The sequence below is a fragment of the Ischnura elegans genome, chromosome 3 (assembly GCF_921293095.1).
Source record: "Ischnura elegans chromosome 3, ioIscEleg1.1, whole genome shotgun sequence".
NCBI lineage: Eukaryota > Metazoa > Arthropoda > Insecta > Odonata > Coenagrionidae > Ischnura > Ischnura elegans.
In genome coordinates, this window is record NC_060248.1 from 131,961,363 (window position 1) to 131,979,198 (window position 17,836).

The 17,836-nt window shown below is 38.8% G+C and overlaps 1 protein-coding gene and 1 long non-coding RNA gene across 4 annotated transcripts; one reads left to right on the forward strand and one right to left on the reverse strand.

Moving 5' to 3' along the window:
- Window positions 1–214: 214 nt before the first annotated feature.
- Window positions 215–13,589, reverse strand: LOC124155289. Its single transcript, XM_046529007.1, has 2 exons — window positions 12,254–13,589; window positions 215–265 (listed from the first exon to the last, which is right to left on the reverse strand). Exons 1-2 carry the CDS (start codon window positions 13,587–13,589, stop codon window positions 231–233), a joined length of 1,371 nt encoding a protein of 456 aa, XP_046384963.1. The 3' UTR covers window positions 215–230.
- LOC124156597 lies at window positions 4,372–9,114 on the forward strand. 3 transcript variants are annotated; one of them, XR_006864355.1, is made up of 4 exons: window positions 4,707–4,813; window positions 4,928–4,987; window positions 6,966–7,091; window positions 7,423–9,114. It is a non-coding gene; the product is annotated as an uncharacterized LOC124156597 (long non-coding RNA). The 3 variants fall into 3 exon arrangements; XR_006864353.1 differs by lacking the exons at window positions 4,707–4,813; window positions 4,928–4,987 and adding an exon at window positions 4,372–4,700; XR_006864354.1 differs by having other exon boundaries at window positions 4,707–4,987.
- Window positions 13,590–17,836: the final 4,247 nt, after the last annotated feature.

The following is a 17,836-nucleotide window of genomic DNA, read 5'->3' on the forward strand; positions in this document are numbered from 1 at the left end:
CGTGAGGATGGAATAAAAATTCATTCCATTGTTCATTATCAATTGTCCTCGCCAGCATTCAATAATATGCTTAGGTATGCTTGGTATGCGTCAAAGTTAGTAGAAAATAGAAGTGTTTTCAAGAACTTACGGGAAATATGTTTCCCTGAAGACGTAAAAAAACGCAAGTGCGAATGCTCAGGTAGCAGTTTTATTAAATGTTCATGGTGCTTTTTGTTATATTCTACGCCTCACCTCGTTAGGGAATCTCTTTTGTAGTTCAATACTGAAACCATGAATGAAACACACGAGTTATTTGTCAACGGTGGTGTCCGCCATGCCACGGGAAGGGCGCGAGGTAGACTACTGCGAACGATCGGGAGAAGAGGGGAGAAGAAGGGAAAGGAGGGGAGGCATGAGCGAACTCACCAATCGCCTTTATTCTACAACAATGTGCATACATAACACATTCCTTCCCCTAATTTTTGACTTCCATAACAAAAAAAAAAAATTGTAACATAATACATATCTATGATTATACAATCAGCACATCAATCACATTCAGATAGGAGAAAGAAAATACGATTTCACAATAAACCACAGAGAAAATAACTAATAATAATTTCACAGACACACTCTTACAAGTTCAACCGAGAGATTGGCTTTCTCTCTCTAGCTGGATAGCGACGTATTGGGCTTTTTGAAAGTTGCACTTGTTCAACCACCTGATCAGCTGATGTTAGGGGCACCCCTTCAGTGGATTCACCCGATGTTTTCTCCACAATGGAAGTGTTCTCTTGTGGTGGTGAACCATGTACCATGCCCATTGGTGATTTAGGCAAGTCATTACTTGGTACGGTACCAACATCATTTTGGAAAGGCAAATCAGGGCTTTTGACATCAATTCCGTCTAACCAAGATTGGACGCCAATCAACTGGTTAATATGGCGCTTCCAAATGATGCCGTTATCCAGTTGGACTAAATATGACACTGGACTCAATATCTTTGAAATTGTACCATCTATCCATTTACTTTTGCCTCTATAATCTCTACAGAGTACCGGTTGTCCAATGCATAATTCTCGGGTGTTATGCACATTTGAATTATGAGTTTGCTTCGTCTGACTATTATGAACTGTTTCTTGTAAATTGGGTCGGATCAAATCTAATCTGGTTCTTAAATTACGATTGAACATAAGTTTAGCAGGTGTCTCTTTTGTAGTGCTATGAACTGAATTCCTATAGGCAAACAAGAATTGACTTAATGCCATTTCTGCATTTTCTTTACCCAATAATATACATTTTAAGTATTTCTTGACAATTTTTACTGAGCTTTCAGCTTGCCCATTACTAGCTGGATGGTAGGATGGTGTGAACGTATGTCTCACTCCATTCTCCTTTAGAAATTGGTCAAATTCACTAGACGAAAAGGGTGGACCATTGTCTGTTACACAATGCTGCGGAAGACCAAATCTTGAAAATATGGGTCTCAATTTGGAAATGGTTTGCTTTGCGGAGGTGGAAGTAACTTCTTCTACTTCCAACCACTTGCTATATGCATCCGTAATAACCAGATACATTTTGGCATTGAATGGCCCTAAAAAGTCTAAGTGAACTCTTTGCCAGGGTGTCTGTGGGTATTCCCACACATGCAACATACTTTTCACTGGGTTTTGCCTCTGTGATAAACACGGTAAACAGGAATTAGCCAGTTGTTCAATATCAACATCAATACCCGGCCACCACAAATATGATCGAGCTAATGCTTTCATTTTTACGATGCCTAAATGGCCAATATGGAGCTCATTTAAAATCAATTTTCTTAAGGATTTGGGTATTATGACCCGGTGACCCCACATTAAGATATCTTGCTCAATGGTGAGCTCACTAATCCTTTGAAAATACGCCTTCAAGGCATCATCGACATTCCTTGGCCAGCCATACAAAACATAGCCTAAAATCTTACTCAACTCAGGGTCCCTTTTAGTTTCCACCCTTACATCCTTAAAATTAAGGGGTATATTACTCTCCTTCAAACACTGTAAGTAAGTTCCCTCACAATTTACATCTATCCACTCCTTTTGATTTTTGGGGGGTTGCCTTAAATCCTGTAAATTCAACGGTAGTCTAGAGAGTCCATCAGCTGGTCCATTATCTTTAGAGGGGACATATTCAATGTCAAAATCATAACCTGATAGGAAGAGTGCATTACGCTGTAGTCTACTGGCTGCATAGGCTGGTAAGCCTCTCTTAGGACCGAAAATAGATAATAAAGGCTTATGGTCAGTGACCAGCGTAAATTTCCTACAAAACAAGTACTGGTTCCACTTTTTGATACCAAATACAATGGCTGTTGCTTCCTTATCAATCACTGAATAATTAAGTTCATTTGGGGTTAACGTCCTGGAAGCAAACCCAATAGGTTTTTCACATCCATTAGCTTGAATTTGAGTTAATACACTTCCTAAACCATAAAAACTACTGTCTGTGTACAACTTAAGCGGTAGATCTGGATTGTAGTGAGCTAGGATGGGTGCTGATATCAGCTTTTGCTTAATGATCTCAACAGATCTTTTACAAGGCACACTCCAAACAAAGGGTACATCCTTTTTTAACAAATTATACAACGGTGCTGCAATAGAAGATAGCTTAGGCACAAACTTAGAGTAGTAATTAACCAGGCCTAAAAAACCTTTGAGTTGGGAAACATTTTGTGGAATAGGTGCTTTAACAATAGCTTCAATTTTGCTGGGTGAAGTCTGAAGACCCTCTTTACTTAGTACATAACCTAAGTATTCTACTGATTTTTGAAAAAATTGACATTTCTCTTTGCTTACTGTCAATCCATAGCTACTTAATCTAGAAAACACTTCCCTTAACTTGGTTAAATGATCATTCTGGTTTTCCCCAGTTATGAGAATATCATCTAAAAAACAAACTACTCCCGGTATTCCCTGTAGCAACTGCTCCATTATCCTCTGAAAGAGCCCAGGAGCGGATGCTATACCAAAGGGCAGGCGATTAAATGCAAATAGTCCTTTATGAGTGCTAACAGTGCACAGCTTCTTAGAAGCTTCATCAAGTCTAAGCTGGGTATAAGCTTGAGACAAATCAATCTTTGAATAAAACTCCCCCTTTTGTAAACCGTTCAACAGATCCTCTATTCTAGGGATTGGAAAACGATCAATTTCCAGGTATGGATTCAAGGAAACCTTAAAATCCCCACATATTCTTAACTGCTCAGGCAAAAAAATCTGTACTCTAAATAAGCTAAAGCTATACTCTAACTGCACTTAATATCTGGACTGGGAATGCACTTAAGACTGCACTTAATTGAAACAATACAGCACAGTTGCCATAGTACAGTAAAGTACAGTTACCAAAGCACAGTCAGAGTGCAGTGGCCATAGCACAGTCAGAGTGCAGTGGCCATAGCACAGTCAGAGTGCAGTGGCCATAGCACAGTCAGAGTGCAGTGGTCACAGCACAGTCAGAGTGCAGTGGCCATAGCACGGTCAGAGTGCAGTGGCCACAGCACAGTCAGAGTGCAGTGGCCATAGCACGGTCAGAGTGCAGTCGCCTCAGCACAGTCAGAGTGCAGTCACCACAGTACAGTCTAAGTGATTTCTTTGGGTCTTCTTCCGTTTTATCCATGGCTCTATGAAAAATCACCAACATTCCAGCTGGCTTCATCAGATCCACTGAAGTAGCGATGCAGATTTGGCCAGACTGATATTTATGTCCAACCGAATCCTCTTTGACACTTCAATGAACACAAAGAAGCTGACTGGAAGTTTGACTAAATTTCATCCAAAGCCATGGATAAACTCTGAAGAAGACCCAAAAAACTAGCTGGAAAAGGGAATGATCTAAACCCTGTTTTGATATTGGATACAAATGACATGAAAGCCAATTCAGATATAAAATCATTTAATATAAAATGTAATATCTTACAATGAAATTCAATAATACATGGTGAATTTTACATGGTGTTTCATTTTACATAAATTCATGGTGTTACATTTCGCGGAGGTTTTCCGTAGTGGCCGAGTGGGACTTTAACGTATCATCCTCTGTTGGCTTAAGGGCCTGCAGTGTCTCTCACCTGCCTACACCGTCTTTAGCTCACCACCCAGACAGCACCGGGAAATTATTTACACGTGTTTTTTTGGTGTAAATGCGGTGTAAAAATAAAACTCGGATATTTTCATAATAAAACCCGTGTATAGAAGTATTCTGCATTTAAACGCACATTTTGCTATACTTTCGGTATGAAATCTATTCCTGCCATAATTTTTATGTTTTTTAAATTGCTTGCGTACTTCCAGATAGGCAAATGTATAATTTTAAAAATATATTTATTTAAATACCTACGTCCGTGACTTGGTCAAATGACTGGATCGTCCTTTCAAAAATTGCCACCTTGATAAATATTGTTTCAGATGTAAATTGATGAGCGTATTTAATATTGGCGAATAATTCTTTTTACAATAAAAGAAGATAATGTTTTTCGTGATATTTCTGATATTTCGTGATGCTGATGGTAGCAGACATGTTGGACTATGAGTTCTTGTTAGCACCGTGTGTGGCGCTCCGTGTCGCTGGATAAACACAAGGACAAGGACCAAGGACGCAAGATGCAACGATAAAACCTCAGGTACCACAACGCGCTAATATTGCAACCTCTGCCGTCTACTGCTCCTTGCTGCTTTTATAAAGAGGTGAGTTATCAATTTTTATGCGACTTACATTTGTTTGCCATACGTAATCTTATAAATGTGACCTTTACCATGAGGTTCGTGATGTCATGAAAATGGCCGAAGGACGCCATTAGGTAATAGCGCATATGTAGTTCTATTATTCATATTCTATTCTGTTATCCTTGGTATTTTTATTGGATCTTAATTTATCATTTCTCATCTGTGTGATATAAATACTTCAAATACAGCTGGGATTCGGCGGTATTCGTCTTCGGTTCTACTTCGACGCTATCTTCGTCCGGTGATAGGTATATTTTTCATAAATCTTAGAGCGTCAAAATTCCAAGTACCCTTTAAGCAACTATGTTAAGGTTCTTGGCTGATTCTATGGTTTCAATTTGCTTTGATTTCGATTCACATTTATTTGTCATTCGTAGTTAACTTTACAAATGTGTTGCTTTCCCTGAGGTCGTGGCGTCATGAAAATGGCCGAAGGTTCATTGTCAGCCTTCCCTTTTCTTAGCCATTGCGAAAATATATATTATTCTACTGTTTCATCCACTGAGTTTTTGTTGGCTCTTAATTCATCATTGCTCATCCGTGTGGTTTAATTACCACAAATAGAGCCGTTATTCGACGCAATTCATATGTTTGCCGGGAGATTTATTTGTGTTATATTTTTGGGCGTAAATTGGTGATTTTATTGGGCTATTTGGTCCGGATTTTTCAATTGATATTTCGGAGAATCAAGTATATGAGTGCTAGTGTGTAGCATATTGCCACGATGCTTTAACGTCGCGGTTAGTATGCTCGTGAATGGTTAAAAAATGAAAGCTTTTTTCGTTGCTGTATTTATACTTTGTTACGGTGATATATGTTATAATATAAGCTAATTATATTTCGTTAATTTCGTAGTAACACTCGAAAATAATCCTGATAGAAAGGTGTTAATTATTTTATTATTTACAATCTCGTGCCAGCATTTTTTTACCATCCCTTACGCTCTAAATGTTTTAAATTCGGAAAATTTTAAAATCTCAAATTTGCTCTTTCCTTGCCTTCATAGTCTAGAATAATTTTCGCGTTTATTGAATTTCACCAGAGTAATATGATGCCTGTGTATTGGAGGGATGTAAATGGCTCATTAATAATCTTAATCAGTCTACTTCATGGTCTTCATTTGCATTTCACTGCTCTGTTATCTTGGTAAGTTGTCTTGGAGTATGGTTTTATGAATTTTAACCCACATTTTCATACACACATTGAATGGATCCAAAATAAGTATCGTAAATTACTTGATTACAATATTGAGAAAATACTGCACAAAGACCCAGGATGCTATATATATATGTGCATTAATTGAATTTGCAATCTCCCTCAAATCGTAGAAGACAAATTGGAATGTTCAACTTAAATGGCATATTGTTGGATGAGATCAAATTCACTGATTTGTTTTATTTTATAACTTTTATAGTTCCAAACATCAATACAAATATTTCGCCCCATTTTTGTGTCCATTATTACCTGCCATCCAACTACACCAAAACAGTGCAATTTATGTTGTAATAAATTTGATCTTTCTCATTCTTCTTCCTCAAGTTCTAAGAAATATAAATAAAATAATGCAACTGTGTGGTATATCAAAATGTTGCCCTCTGTCAATATACACTTTTTTCCATTTATCTTTTTCTTGAGTATAGATTTAGTAAAAATATCATCAAATTAATTCAACACTCAAGTGTACTCATTTTAGAGAAGGGTGGGTGGAGATGGACTCACTACTTGTAACTTAGTCTCATCCACATGAGAATACTATGAATACGATTGGAGGCAAGACTGAGGCTGGTATAATGAAAAAGTATTTTCAGAGGCATGCTCACTCAAGAGCCAGCAAAGGTCACGGCATACTCTAGAGTCTTCTGCTCTGTTAAAGATAGAAAGTTCACGGCAAGAGGATTGTTTCCTGATGATTAGGACATATTTCAGTTCATATATATTTAAGAGTTGGTTATATTTCAATATTATATGTAGGGAGAGACATCAGCCATGCTGCAAATGACTGTACTTTTTTAATTGGTGTGGTACTAGACGTGCTCCTCATATTTTTAATAAAAACTATACTGAGATACTAAAATACCATTTCTTATATATATCACTGTGTCTCGTTTTCTCTTGTGAATATTTATCTAAGTGATGGCATGACATGGTGCATGGTGTAAAGAAATAATTTTGAGACCATACAATCATAAAAATGTTTTAATGTGTCCTTTGCATTTATAAATCTAGGAAGCTCCATAGGAAACATTGGTTATGGTCGTTTGATGGAGGAGGATAAACATTCAAAGCTGGCGGTAGGAAGGAGTCTGGTGAAAAGGGTATAGACCATACTCTGTGGCGTGATGTGGAATACAGGTACCAAATACTTATTCAAAAGTTATATCTCAGGGAGGGAAAAATGTTGGCACTTAGTTTCACATGATGCCTAAATATGGTAGTATAAAATTGTTTGTTAGGCCAGTTTGCACCAGGTTCCATATTTTCTAAATTTTTGTTGCGTTCATCATGGCATCTTTGTTGGAACGCTTACTAGTTGTAGGCTTTGCAATGTCATTCGTCATTGTATGTGAAAAAGATAGTTCATATGCTATAAGTATTGCTTCTGCATTAAGAGGTATTAGCACATAGATGAAGTGATTGATAGCTTTGCTACTTCAACAATAATAATGATTTTAATTTTTTTCAGGAATGATTCGGCATTGATGAGTGCTAGTAAGAAGATAAAATCATGTTAGCATGGTATGGTAGACCAGAACAATTTTGACTCCTTAAGACATATTTAAATTTATGATTTTTTACATATTTAGTTACATTTTTCATTGAAGTACTTGAAAATTAATTACAATTTTGTTTACGTGCATTTATTTCTCTATACTCACTTTGATACCAATTTCATAGGAGTAGGAGTCCTAATTATTGAGTGTTGCTTTCTGTCCATTCTTAGATTTTATTTTCAGTCACTGTGTGGTTTTTGCAGAGGATATGTCAATTCAACGGTTTCTTTGAAATGAGATGGGCTTGAGTAGGTTCCGGGACTGACTTGGGTGTCGAATTAGGTCGTGAAGTACCACCAACAGGATTTTCGTACAGCTCTGATAAATTTAAGCTGGCTGTTTTCTTGGATTCAATTTTTTTAAGCAATATCCTTTGGGTTATACCCATAAAGATTCGAAGTTTCAACACATGTCTTATTAAGGTTTGCTGGCTGCTCATTGACAGCATCATAGTGTTCGTGATCAGTTTCGTCATTCATTGATTCGTCAACATTCTCTGGGTCAATGATGATTTGTGTTTGAATAGCTTTTTCAAATATGAAGTCCACGTCATTGAACTCTTCCGGTATAAAGGGAAAGATTTCTGCTACACTGAATCCTGAAACACCATTTTGCATTGTTGGGATCTTAATATACGCTTCATGAATGTCGCAACAAGGATGAAAGTTTTTTCTGGGTCAAAGTTATGTCGTTTCCTGAAATCTTCTGGAGGTCATTAATCCATAAGGGCCTGTCCCACTGTAAATTAAACACTTTCTTGAGAGAATCATAAAAAAATCCAAAGGCTGTGATTATGCGGGGGTATAAAGACAACATGAACATGATTACCTCTATGGAATTCATAGCTATCAAGAGAGATTTGACTTCTATGGTTGTCCATAATCAATTACACATGAACTTTCATAGTTGATTTTTTTTATCCATGAAATTTTTGAGCCAATCTGCGGAGAGTTCTTCATTTGCCTATCTGTTATCAGAGCATTAGTAGATTTAGTCTCTCTGGGTTAGTAATCTTTTATATCTTAAGGAGGCCAAATAACCGTAATGATGAAGGGTTAATATTGATAAAACTATGTGGAATGTTTGCACTATTTGATAAAATCATGTTTTTTTTCTACCTGTCAGTGGGAAGTAACAATTGTTGAGCTCTTGTTTCGTTTGTCTCTAGTACATATATTAAAGATTCACAATCATTATCTTCATTGAATTGCTGACATTGTCATGGCACTCTTTTCACTCTTATATAACCAAACTGTTTCCTTTGTCTCTGCAGGTGATAGTATGGTTCTCGTGTTTACATAAAAGTTAAATTCTTTTGATTGTTCTTTCTGTATTTGATGGTATGGGATCACGAGTATGATTTTTCCTATTAATGAAGCCCTTTTTGTGATTGTAGATGCTACTGAGTATTTGATAGTGAGTGGTTCATTCCACAATGAAGTTTCACAGACCGACTGTAATTCACTAGGGATTTTAAGTCTCTTGATTGCTGGGGATACGAATGAAGTCTCATGTATGCTTTGTTTATTCTGTTTTTTGTATACTTTGTTTTGTATTCTGCCATTCACCTAATAGTGCCCAAATAAATGTTTTCTTAAATTGAAGTGTCATTAAATTTTTATTCTGCATTTGAAAGGTTTTCCCGTTTACTTGGTTGAAATAAGTCACCTAGCATTAGGTGGGCTTCTTCAGTGATCACCATCATTAATGGGTGAGTTTTTCTGTGTAAGTCCTCATGCTTAGGATTGGTAAGCATTCCTCATCCATGAGATGTCAGACGCCAGTGGCAACCAAGGGGAGTTGGGTAAGTATGCATTGTTTGCCCCCTGGGGAGCAAAATCAACCAATTGGGATTTTAATTTAATAGTTCGGGGGAAGTAAGTGTCTATAGGGTCTAGATCTATAGGAACTTATAAATCCAGGATAATTTTAGTTGACTTCTAATTGTAAGTTTAGGGGGTTGCATTGATTGTGAATTCTACTACTTGCTTTCGTTGTATTAAACACCAGATCACATTGAATGGTGCATTTTGAGAAGATCACCTTGTCACGTTTGTTTACAGGAATGCTGAAGGAACTTCTTTCAATGAAAAAACATTGTGGTACAGCCTTCGAAATGCACCACTTTAAATGTACTCACTGGTAAACTACAAGCTTCCGCTTTTTATGCATTCGGGGTCATAGGTGGTTTCTGGTGATAGTTCATTGAATTTAACAATCTTTTTGGGTGAAAAATTAAACTTTTTCTTTCAACAGAATATATTATTAGGTTATAAAGTTCACCCTAAAGATACTTCATGGAATTTACATTTTGGATGAAAAAATTGAACTTTGTTATTCCACAGATAAAAAATTGAACTTTGTTATTCCACAGATAAAAAATTAAACTTTGTAATTCCACAGAAATGAGTGTAATTGCAAAGTTTAATTTTTTGATCTGTGGAATAGCAATGTTTATTTTTTCATCCTAATCGTTCAGGTTCGAGTAATTGTCAAGAGCGACCTATCGATGAGTCGATATACATCGCCAAGAGCGACCTAATGGATAGCTCGATATAATCGACCAATCGATTTGGCTGCAGCGATAGTACTGCCAACTAGCGGCCATATTTGAAAGTAACTCAATGTTGCGACGGTGGCGTCGCCCTCGGGAATCGTGGTACTACGTGGGACCTGAGGAATAATATACGGATAATACTCGTGTATACGCCAGAAATAGCGGACATAGTACCGGAAATACACCGCAATTACACCAGTCCTACACGAGTAGAAACGGGATATACACGAGTTTTTACCCGTGTTTTATCACGATTTTACACGGGTTTCGCACTGCTTGTGCTGTATGGGCAGTGCACTGTCGTGCGTGGAGTGAGGTAGTGTCCTTCAATCTGGTACGCTATGGTGAGCAAAAACAAGTCACCAGCAACGGGGTCGGACGGGAGTCGATTCGCGGGTTCTGAGTAGTGAGGACGGAGGTCCACAGCAGCAAGTTCAACTCAAAAATCACTAAAATTTGAAAAATGATTTGTCGGCCTCCTAATAAACACAGAACGTTCGGAATAACACCAGGACCTTGACAATCCGATCCGGAACACAATTTTTGGGTTCTAAAGGGAGGTTATAAGGAGACACCAGTCGACAAAAACAAAGGACGATCGCCTTCACTACGAAAAACATCAAAAAATAACCCCAGATTTTCACTTTTCGAGATAAAAGGCACACAGAATAGTATAATTAGACAATATTGATATTCTACACTGGATATAAACACTTGGAAATGCACTGATAAGAAATAATAACGTATTATTGGAACACGATCGACAAATCGTCACATGTTCAAGCGTGAAACACAAAACTTCAAAAATAACCAAAAATAAGGCATAGAATGTCACTGAAGGGGTGAAATATAAAGGAAAAGTAACTCCGAAACACTGATTAACCTCAATCAGGACGGATTTTCAATTACACAGGGAATTATAACACAAAAACCAACTCGGTATAACTGAAAACTTAAGACACTTGTAATTGAAAGAAAAATGCACGTAGGGATACGAAACTTTCACAGGAGCAGTAGAATAAATGGCACTAGAAGCACATAGAATCACAAGGTAGGCAAAGCCACCCCCTAAGATTGGTGGGACTTTGAAATTTCTCGGCAGCGGCTAGATTGAGGCAAACACTAAAAACGCCACAAAAAAGCCAAAATTGGTTGGATCTTGAATATTTTCACAGTAGGCGGCAGCGGGAACATTTACGGACGTTACTGACATAATCAGCGTCAGTTAATCAATGATTTAGCCACTAAAACTGAGGTTATACGGGAGCGGCACATAGACACTTGTCCTGCTGTGGACCCCCGTCCTCACTCCACTAAATCTATGATGACTAGTTTAAGTCCAGCCCTGTCAGAGTGCAGTTTGAGCCATAGTACAGTTCCAGTCCAGTTACCCAGCCCAGTAACAGTCCACTTTTAGCCACAGTACACTTCCAGTCATGTTTTCTAGCCCTGTCACAGTCCAGTTTGAGCTATAGTACAGTTCCAGTCCAGTTACCCAGCCCAGTCACAGTCCACTTTTTGCCACAGTACACTTCCAGTCATGTTTTCTAGCCCTGTCACAGTCCAGTTTGAGCTATAGTACAGTTCCAGTCCAGTTACCCAGCCCAGTCACAGTCCACTTTTTGCCACAGTACACTTCCAGTCATGTTTTCTAGCCCTGTCACAGTCCAGTTTGAGCTATAGTACAGTTCCAGTCATGTTACCCAGCCCAGTCACAGTGCAGTCTGAGCTCTAGCACAGTTCAAGCACAGTGATCCAGCACTGTTACAGTAGAGTTCTTCTCAAATTCTAGCTGCCATAGTACAGTCTAGTACAGAAGAGTGTGCTGTGACTGTGCTAAACGCATAGTTTAGTCCAGTTACAGTGCAGATTTAGTGCAATCACAGCACAGATTTTTTTGCCTGAGTGACCATTCTTCTTTAAGATAGGAACAATAGGCGTCCCAAATTCACTGCTTTCTATGGGAGTCAAGATTTTATCTTCAACTAACCTATCCAGTTCTTTTTCTACCTTTTGCCTCAACGAAAAAGGGATTGGCCGGGGTTTGAAAAACTTTGGCACAATATTAGGTTTTAAGTTTAGCTTAACTGGTTCACCCTTGTAACATCCCAGTTTGTCTGTGAAAACAGCAGGAAATTCATTAAACAAACTCGTTACTATCTTTTGGGAACTGATCTTAAGCTTACTTGTCTCGTCATCTTCCACCTGGTTCACCATCATTGGAATGCTGATGGTAACATGAAATGCCTTGATCCAGTCACGACCCATTAAAGGATTTGCACCTGTTTTGAGCACAAAAAGATCAAGAGTTTTTTGCAGATTATTATGTTCCACATTAACAGATAGTTTACCAATTGGTTTGATTTTCTCATTAGTATATGAACTCAAAAGCAAATCAGTAGGCTGCAAGGTAATATGATTGAAATATAACTCATAACATTTCTGAGATATTACTGAGACACAAGCTCCACTGTCCACTTCAAACATCAAGGTTTGACCTTCTACCTTTAAATTAACATGAATGGGTTTGACTCGTACTTGATTGATGGACATTTTAACATTTTGCAAGTTAAACACGCCACTCAAGTCAAAATCATCATCGTCCTTCATATCAGTTTTGTCCTCCTCAACATAATGTTGGCGATCTTTGGCAAATTTAGTACCCTTATTTTGTACATGCTTTGAACATTCAGCCTTGGGTTTCTCATAACATACAAAGTTTGATGGCGAATTAATAGACTGCTTCTTACAAATACAAGCCTTCTCCAAATGGCCTTTCTTACCACAGTAATGACAACTGTAACTTCTGAACTTACAAACATTAGTCGTGTGACCACTTTTACCACAGCAAAAACAATTCACTTTTTCACTTCCGATTCCCTCCTCACGGCGGAAAGGACGTTCCTGCCCCCCCGACTGCTTCGGGAAATGCTGAGGACGCCTTGGAGTTAATGCCTGAAGTCTAGATGATGTTGCCTGGCCGGCCGTATGATGGTAGGTCAGGGTAGATGAGTCCCGGTCCGCAGCCTCCAGTGAAGTAGCCAACTGCACCGCTTTCTCGAACGTCAGCTCCAGTTCCCCTAACAGACGTTTCCTGATAGCCTCGTTACGTAATCCACTAACCAGACGATCTCGCAGATAGTCAGAAAGCCTATTACCGAATTCACAATGAGTAGACAGTTTTTTTAGTTGTACTAAGTACTCAGCCACCGTTTCATAATCGTGTTGATTACGTTGACTAAACTTATATCGTTCAACTATGAACGATGGTTTAGGGCTTAAATGCTCCTGTAACACTTTCACTATTGCCTCAAAAGACTTAGAACTTGGCTTTTCGGGTGTACATAGGTCTTTTAACAAATTGTACGTTTTCACACCCAAGACCGTCAAAAGAGTACTGACTTTCTTTTCCTCCTTAATGTCATTACATTCAACGAATAAGTTAAATCTTTCGATGTAAGATTCCCAAGATTCATCTGCTCCCTCAAATGGGCCTAAAGAGCCTATAACGCCATGTGCCATTTTGGATATCTTTGATGACGCGCGTACCTTACTACGCGTAACTCACTATAAAGTTCAATGTCACAGTCATTTGCACACGCTCTCCATTACTCGTCGCCAATTGTTATATTCTACGCCTCACCTCGTTAGGGAATCTCTTTTGTAGTTCAATACTGAAACCATGAATGAAACACACGAGTTATTTGTCAACGGTGGTGTCCGCCATGCCACGGGAAGGGCGCGAGGTAGACTACCGCGAACGATCGGGAGAAGAAGGGAAAGGAGGGGAGGCATGAGCGAACTCACCAATCGCCTTTATTCTACAACAATGTGCATACATAACACTTTTCTTGTTTTTTTGACGCATATCATCCGAGTTCATGTAAAGGGGAAATTAATAAATAAAAAAGGAAAAATTGGAGAAGGCACTGCCTACATCAGTAATATTCAATTATTTTATTCTGGTGCCCTACATTACTGAGGTATTTCCTAAAATAAATGGTCCTGTGTACGGCAACAATTCCTCGCGGGGTTATACCTTATGGTCTCATGAAAGGAAGGGAAAACTGAATGATATCGTGCTGCAGAGAAAAGCACAAGGAAGTAGCAGAAAGTGGGAGTCTAGGTAGGCCATGGAAAAAGAAAAGGGAAGGGATGAACCGACAAACCAATCTAAAAATGATACGATCGTATGGACGTCGACTTCAAGCGTTGCGGGCCATGAACCAATTTTAAGTTAGCCTAGTAGTATAATCCAGCTAATAAAAAGTTCATATGTGCCAACAACTCCTACCCCAGTTTATACAGTTTGTTTGAAAGCTATTGCCCGCTAAATACGCAGAAAGAAGGAGATTGATATTGAGGGGAGGGTGAGTTAGGGGGAGCATACCTCGCCTAGCGATCGGTTAGGGAAGAAGGAATAGGGGATAATGGTTGACAGGGTGGTCAAAAATGACTTTTTGGACACTTAATACGTTCCGAAAAAAAATTACAGAACTTCAACCTCCTATCCAGTTTATTAAGTATTAAAAAAACTTTGTCCTATTCGTTCAGCCCTTCAACTATCCAAGTGTAAAGGACAAAATTTCTTTTCAAAATCCTACCTGCCGCCCGCCAAACAATAGTCGGGGTCCATTCGACGGCGAGAGCTATAAAGAGTAATGATTCTCACTTCATTCTGAAAATTTAGCATATAAAACATTTCTAACAATTGCCAAGTTAAAAATAGACTAATTGACAGCAATAAATGTAAGAAGAACAACGTTTAGCACTTGGAGTACTCAAAATTGATCATAGAGGTAGACAGGTAAAACTCTACTCAAAGTAGGAACCTGGGAAACTCTTCGAAGTCGGTATGTTTAAAATCTTCTGCTTCGGAAACGAGTTCCCTTTACTACGACGTCAGCATCAGAGTTATATCACTCCTATTTGGATGAATCTCGGCAACGGAAAGAATAATTCGAAGCAAGGTAAGCTAGCGACATAAATGTCATTTTAAGGCTTATTCTAAAAAAGCAGTCTAGTAAAAAAAACGTGTAACGTCTGAAATCAACAAATCTGAAGAAGATGGAACAAAGTACAAAAAATGGAGAAAGTGGCAGACTGGAAAAAAAATTACTCATTCCGAACCTCGAACCTTTCGAAACGTAAGCGCGATACGGTACCACTGGGCCAAATCGACCTTTAAACAATGGGCGAAATTTTTAAATTAAATTGAACGTGACCATATTTTTAAAATTTTAAATGCTTTTTTCTCTCAAACCCGGGCGTATTTGGACAAAACCCTTCAGCAGTATTCCTACCTAAGTGTCTACTTTCAAATAAAAAGGGTCTCATCTTCTTTCTTGACATCAGTTAGGCAAAGTCTCCTTGTTAGTCAAGTCCTCCACCTCTTGCTCATCCTCATTTTGTTGTTCCTCCTCTTCCGAAAATGTTGCTCTATTATTACATGCATAACTTAAATGACCTATCTGCCGAGACACATGACACATCTCATTCTAATGCTCACATCCTCTGGACAGATGATTCAGGCAAAAACGGCTGTAGGGCTGTTCCTAACTCTGCTTCCTGCTCTTCTTCCGCCTTTGATATGACTTCTGGTTGGCCGACGGCTAGATCCCACACTCGAGCCTTTCCTTTTCTGATAGATGGCAGCACCTGCTTCACGGCCCCAAAATGATGATTGAAAACCACGGCCTCAGCCTCTGGGCGCGTACACTTTGCAGACAGTAGACGTCGTCCACTGCTCCTTCGCCACCTCCATGCTCTCTATTAATACACCGATGCTCATAGCCTCCGCTAGCGTTTCCAAGTCCTCTTGCTGGTCTAGCTTTGCCTTTCACACATCATTTCTTACTCCATGGCAAAAGGCATCAACCAACACAGTCTCTAGGTGTTCCTCCACAATAACAGCCTAATTCTCTCAACACATTTGCAAACTCGATCACCCTTTCATCCGTGGCTTGGGCACAGCTGAATAACTTGCGGTGATACGTCCTCTTCCGTGTGGCAGGCTCATTATTTTTCTTCGACGAGACAATGATAGAATTTTGAAGTGTCTTTGTCCATGAATTTCACTGACAAGCACGCCTGATGCAACACCTTCTGAGCCTCCCCCAAAAATTACGTAAGTGATAAAGCTCTTTTGTGGTCGCCCATCACATCGCATAAATTGGCGTAAACGTCAAATCGCTCCAGCCATTCCGTTGCTGTGTATTTTAAAGGGTCAATTGGTTTGAGCGATCCCAATGCCACATTGAAAGATCCTCCCGCCGCTCCATCGTCTCCTGTTTCACTCATTTTGCTAAGGTTTTTTTTTTAATCCACTTTCAGAATTATAACTTCTTACCAACCCAAAGGGAAGGACTGTTTCCAACTTGTCGCCGAAACTGTTGTCTCCACGCTCGTTTACCAGTATTACTTCACAATTTTAGGTGGGCAAACAAATACATGCTCTTTAAGGTTCTCTGTCTTTATTTCACAAACTGGATACAGTACACTGCCATATATGTGTCAGCATTGCCAACACACACCCCATTCCCATTACAACATCAATGAAAAACACCATGATCTGATGCCTTTATGTTGACGCCATCCACAACATATGTATAGGGATAGTTGGATGACCTGACCACAAAATGTGCCACCGTGCATTTGCACAGATTGAGTTCCCCTTTTGGCTCCACACATGAACGCAGTTTAAATCGGGTGAAAGAATTTCAAGTGTGATAATTGATTTTGCGATAGATGATTGCATCATCATCAAATAAACATTCTATACTGCTAATTCGGGAGCTGAGGTCATTTATGAATGTAATGAACTAAAGGGTACAGATTGCAGTTTCTTGTAGGATACCCAATGACACTTTAAGTACATCTATTCGTGATTATAATTGTAATCACAATTTTGGCATTCTGAAAATGGTTCTCACTCGTGAATGACATTAATTTATTGCTAAGTACTCTAAATTTATTCTTTGTCAAGCAAAGAATCTTTTGTGTGAATCAATGTACATTCATTTAAGTTTTTTCCTCTCCTTGATAGGGTCTTATATTTCCTTTGTGATGATCTACGATGAAGGATGTGGTTTAGGAAAGCAGATTCATTTTGACACCCACGCCCATATTTACACAGTGTAGAAGCTTAGAACTCAATGACTCCACCTGCAGGTGTATACGACCCAGAGAAGAGTCTTGAACAGAGAGATTGCTAAGATATAGTGCAATGTCAAATTTGCTGAGATTGCGAGAGACATATGGCCAGGGGGAAAACTTTGAGGGGAGGACTTTTAACCGAACAGGTTAGATCATGGGAGGACAAAATTGGAACAGGATGTTGAGAAAAAATTTACAACCTTGACAAAATCTTCAACTAGGCATAGATTTAAGCCTAGTGGTGAGTTGGTTCAAAGGGTACAGTATAAAGATTCATTTCAATGCAAAATTTGTCAGGTAGCGACTGGTATGGTGTTCATTGCAATGTCAGAATTAAAGTCTTCCTTTGTGACCCAATTCTTGAAGGTAGTTAGCAATCTCGAGAGATAATTTTCAAAATCGGAAATAAATCCGATTTTTGTTTGGGAAGTTAACTACACATCCTAGTAATTTGGCAATAGAAACTTCAACAACTAGACATTGAGGCTTTAAGCAGCAGGTGAAGGAACCAAGGGCATGACAATCACAGAAAGGTTGGAGCCAACAAAAAGAGCAACACTCTCTTTTGGCAGCACTACAATTTCAAGAAAGATTGGAGCCTGGTAACTTGACCA